At 48.6% G+C, this 4,248-nt stretch overlaps 1 protein-coding gene across 1 annotated transcript in view; it reads left to right on the plus strand.

Moving 5' to 3' along the window:
• Nucleotides 1–194: 194 nt before the first annotated feature.
• LOC140990015 (uncharacterized) overlaps nt 195–4,248 on the plus strand; it is a 4,699-nt gene continuing 645 nt past the window's right edge. Inside the window, exons 1-3 of the mRNA XM_073459607.1 lie at nt 195–3,055; nt 3,224–3,314; nt 3,871–4,233. Coding sequence (XP_073315708.1) covers nt 195–3,055; nt 3,224–3,314; nt 3,871–4,233 — 3,315 coding nt within the window. The remainder of the gene's footprint in view (nt 3,056–3,223; nt 3,315–3,870; nt 4,234–4,248) is intronic.

Below are 4,248 nucleotides of genomic sequence, written 5' to 3' on the forward strand. Positions count from 1 at the left end.
CTGTCCGACCGTAATGTGGATCTGGCTCGTGTCACCGCCATGGAGACGGATTTTTGGAAACAAAAAGCTGCATGCAACTGGCTTGAGGATGGTGAGCAGAACACCAAACTCTTTCATAATATGGTTAAGAAGAAGCGTGTGGCTAATAAGATCTTCCGATATGGGATGATGGGGTTTGCCTGACGTGTCCTGAGATGATTCAGCAGTCGGGTGCCTCCTTTTTTCAGCATTTCCTCACTGGGGATCCCTTGGTGCTTGATTGTCCTGATTTTTCGGGGTTTCCTTCGGTGATTTCTGATGAGGAGAACTATGGGATTACTGCTACCCCCTCCCTAGAGGAGGTGCGCGCGACGGTTTTCTCCATTTCTCCTGACAGTGTGGCAGGCCCTGATGGCTTTTCTTCGGCGTTTTTCCAGCATTGCTGGGAGATCGTTCATCAGGATGTGTTGGATGCGGTTTTGGATTTTTTCCGAGGATCTCCCCTTCCTCAGAGCTTTACTGCCACCACGATTACTTTGATCCCAAAAGTCGAGGGTGCTCGGGCTTGGTCGGATTTCCGTCCGATCAGCCTGTATAATGTCACGAACAAAATCATTTCTAAGTTGTTGTACTCTCGTTTGCGGGCTGTGGCGAAGAGACTTATTTCTTTGAATCAGAGTGGCTTTGTCCCGGGACGGATGATTTCTGATAACATTCTCCTTGCTCAGGAGCTCATTCATAGTCTCACTCTTCCCACTTATGGTGGTAATGTTATTTTGAAGCTGGATATGGCTAAGGCCTATGATCGGGTCCAATGGCCTTTCCTCTTTGCTGTTTTGCGACATTTTGGTTTCTCTGACCAGGTTGTGTCGTTGGTCTCGGCCTGTATTTCTCATTGTCATTTCTCCGTTAATATCAATGGTTCTCTTTCAGGGTTCTTTGGTTCTACCAGGGGCCTCAGGCAGGGAGATCCATTGTCCCCCCTTCTTTTCATATTAGGGGCGGAGTATCTTTCGCGTGGCCTTGATAGACTCTACTTGCGTCATCCTGCTTTTCGGTACCGTTCTAGTTGTGGTCTTTTGATTTCACACCTGGCCTATGCTGATGATATCATTATTTTTGCCAATGGTGGGTCTCGTGGGATGCAGCGTCTCTTAGATTTCCTGCATCACTATGAGAATTGTTCGGGACAGCTGGTGAATGCTGTCAAGAGTTCTATGATTTTACCTCCGCAATGCTCTGAGCGTCTTCGCTCTAGACTTTTGCGTATCACTGGATTTGCGGAGGGTCATCTGCCGATCAAGTACCTCGGAGTTCCCTTATTTCGGGGTAATAGGACGTGTTCTCTTTTTGAGCCCCTCTTACAGTCTGTTAGGAGGCGGCTGGAGGGTTGGGAGATTCGTACTCTTTCTCCGGGGAGCCGCATGACTCTCATTCGTAGCGTGCTCCTCTCGATGCTCATCTATTTGTTTCAGGTTGTTCAGCCTCCGTTGGCTGTCATGGAGAAACTTGAGAGAGGCTTTAATGCCTTTCTTTGGGGGTCTAGGCCCTTGGAGAAGAAATGGCATTGGGCTCGTTGGTCTCGGGCTTGCCTCCCTGTGGAAGAGGGCGGTCTTGGTTTCCGCAGATTGCAAGATCTTGTGGACAGTTTCTCCATAAAATTGTGGTTCAGGTTCCGGCAGGGTAATTCCCTATGGGCCAAATTTTTGTTGAGGAAATATTGTTTCTTGGCGCACCCAGCTTGTGTTTCGTCCCGGGGTTTTATCTCTCCCACTTGGCGGCGTTTGCTCCAGATCAGGCCTCGTGCGGAGAGTGGTATTCGCTGGCGTGTGGGCCTTGGTGCAGTTTCTTTTTGGGATGATTGTTGGTTTAGGGATATCCCTGTGTCCAGTCACACTGAGGTCCGTGGTGACCGTGGGGTTCGGGTTTCTCATTTCATTTCTGAGGGAACCTGGGTTTTTGATCGTCTTTGTTCTGTAGTGGCTCCTTCCATTGCGGAGCAGATTGTGTTGGTCCCGATTCTTTCGGGAGAGCCGGATTTGGCTCGTTGGATTCATAGCTCCGATGACGCTTTTTCTGTCAAGTCCGCTTGGGAGTTGATTCGTTTGCGCGCCCAGACTTCTGATATTCTTCGGCCCTGTTGGGGTAGTTGGTTGCGACCTACGATGTCATTCTTTCTTTGGCGATTTTGGCATCAGTGGCTCCTAATTGATGAGATCTTTCAGCGCCGTGGCTTTGCGTTAGCTTCTCGTTGTTACTGCTGTGATATGCCAGAGACTTTCACTCATTTGTTTATTCGCAGCCCGGTTGCTCGCTCTGTTTGGCCTTTTTTTGGTGCTGTTTTTAGGGTTCGTATCCCTGACACTGAGGACTTCAGGTTATTCCTTAGTGCGTGGAAGAGGGATCTTGTCTGGGCTCCAGGGGGACATACGAGGGAGTTTCTCCCTTTTATTGTTTTGTGGTTTCTCTGGACTGCTCGGAATGATGCGAAGCACCGCCAGCTTTCCATCTCTGGGGAGACGGTGAAGTTTCAAATCCTGTCTTATCTACGCCTCGCCCATTCTGCGCGTACTATCAAGCCCAAACATTGGGTGGGCTTTTTCCATGTGACGAGGTCGATGGGGATTTCGGTTGGTTTGCATAGATATCATCGGACGACGATTGTTCGTTGGCTTCGGCCGCCGTCGGGTTGTTTTAAGTTAAATGTGGATGGGAGCTCGAGAGGAAATCCTGGCAATTCTACGGCTGGTGGTGTCGTTCGTGATGATTCTGGGCGGGTCTTGCTATCTTTTAGTGTGTTCATTGGAGCGGGATCTTCTATACGGGCAGAACTCTGGGCGGTTTGGAGGGGTCTTCTCATTTGTTCCGATCTTTCTCTTTTTCCTCTTTGGATCGAGGTTGACTCCCAGCTTTCTATTCAGATCCTCCGTTCTCGTAGGTGTTGTTGGGATTTGGATTCTATTGTGTCTCAGATTTTGGTCCTTTTGAGGGGACGTATGGTTCATTTTTCACATATTTTCCGGGAGGGTAATTCGGTGGCGGATGCGTTGGCGGCGTGCGCCCATGACCTTAGGCAGTATACCTTAGTGTTAGGACCTTCATTACCCAGACATATCTCCATCCTTGCCCGATCCGATCGTTCAGGGCTACCATACCTCAGATACAGATAGTCTTAGCCATTTGGGACCCTCCTTCTTTTTGGATCTTTTTCTTCCTATATATCTATGTATGTATTTTCTTGCAGGTTTTTGTTCATGGAGGTTGTCTTTTATTACTCATTTGCTCGGTGCAAGTGGGCCCAGACACTTGCACCCTACATGTTCTGCTTTTTGGGGGTTTGTTCTTCTCCATTTTTTGGCAGGCCCACTCCTGTTCTCTGGCGGGTGTTATCTGCAGGCTTCCCCTTACCCGCCTACTTTTCTATTAGAATTGCCGAGTGTTGTGGTGGCTCTGGATGATATCTCTTTTTGGTTTCTCTGGCCCGGGGCTCCAATCATGTGGAGACTACTCTGTGATATATTATGCTGCATGCATTGGTGGATCGGGATTTTCTCTCTTGGGTCTTGGAGATTCTTTGCTGATCGATCTCGGATTAAGTGGTTATTTTCAGATTGGCCTTATATTGACAGACAGCTCAGAGATGGGTACTATCGGTGGTCTTTTGCACCTACTTCTCAGCTGAATCATTATTGGCTATATAGGTTGCCATATGTTTTTATGTCTCTATCGATGTGCTTCAGTGTTTTTTTGTATTATGCATTTCACTTAGAGATTAGTTTTTGGCTTCTGTATTTGCCACCCTAGGTATATGTTTTTATGTTCTGTATGACTTAAAAAAAAAAAAAAAAACCCTAAACCCTAAACCCTTCTGGTGACCGTTCTAAGGCTCAGGGGAAGCGGCCTCAGACTTCTTCGGCTTCTGATCCAGGGTCTTCAGGTCAGCCTCAGGGTGTTCCGCATGGTTCGGTTCCTCCCAGTGGTCCAGGTTCTGGGAGTGCTGAGCCAGGATGGACTCAGCAGCGGCGTAGGCGTCGCCAGGCTTCTGGTCAGGTTACTCCTCAAGCTCCTCCTTTGAGTAACTCTTTTGAAGTTCTACACTCTATTCCAGGAGATTCTTTTCCGGGTGGAGATTATGCTGGCCGCCCCCCGTTACACACTCGGTCTTCTTCTCTTGCTTTTGAGGTTACCGTTGAGGATGTCCCTTTTGAGCCCGAGGTTGTGGAGGCTCCGCTGCCTACTCCTCCGGCCATATCGGTGATTGTTACTTCT

Source organism: Primulina huaijiensis, chromosome 12, assembly GCF_012295235.1.
Source record: "Primulina huaijiensis isolate GDHJ02 chromosome 12, ASM1229523v2, whole genome shotgun sequence".
In the NCBI taxonomy this organism is placed as follows: domain Eukaryota; kingdom Viridiplantae; phylum Streptophyta; class Magnoliopsida; order Lamiales; family Gesneriaceae; genus Primulina; species Primulina huaijiensis.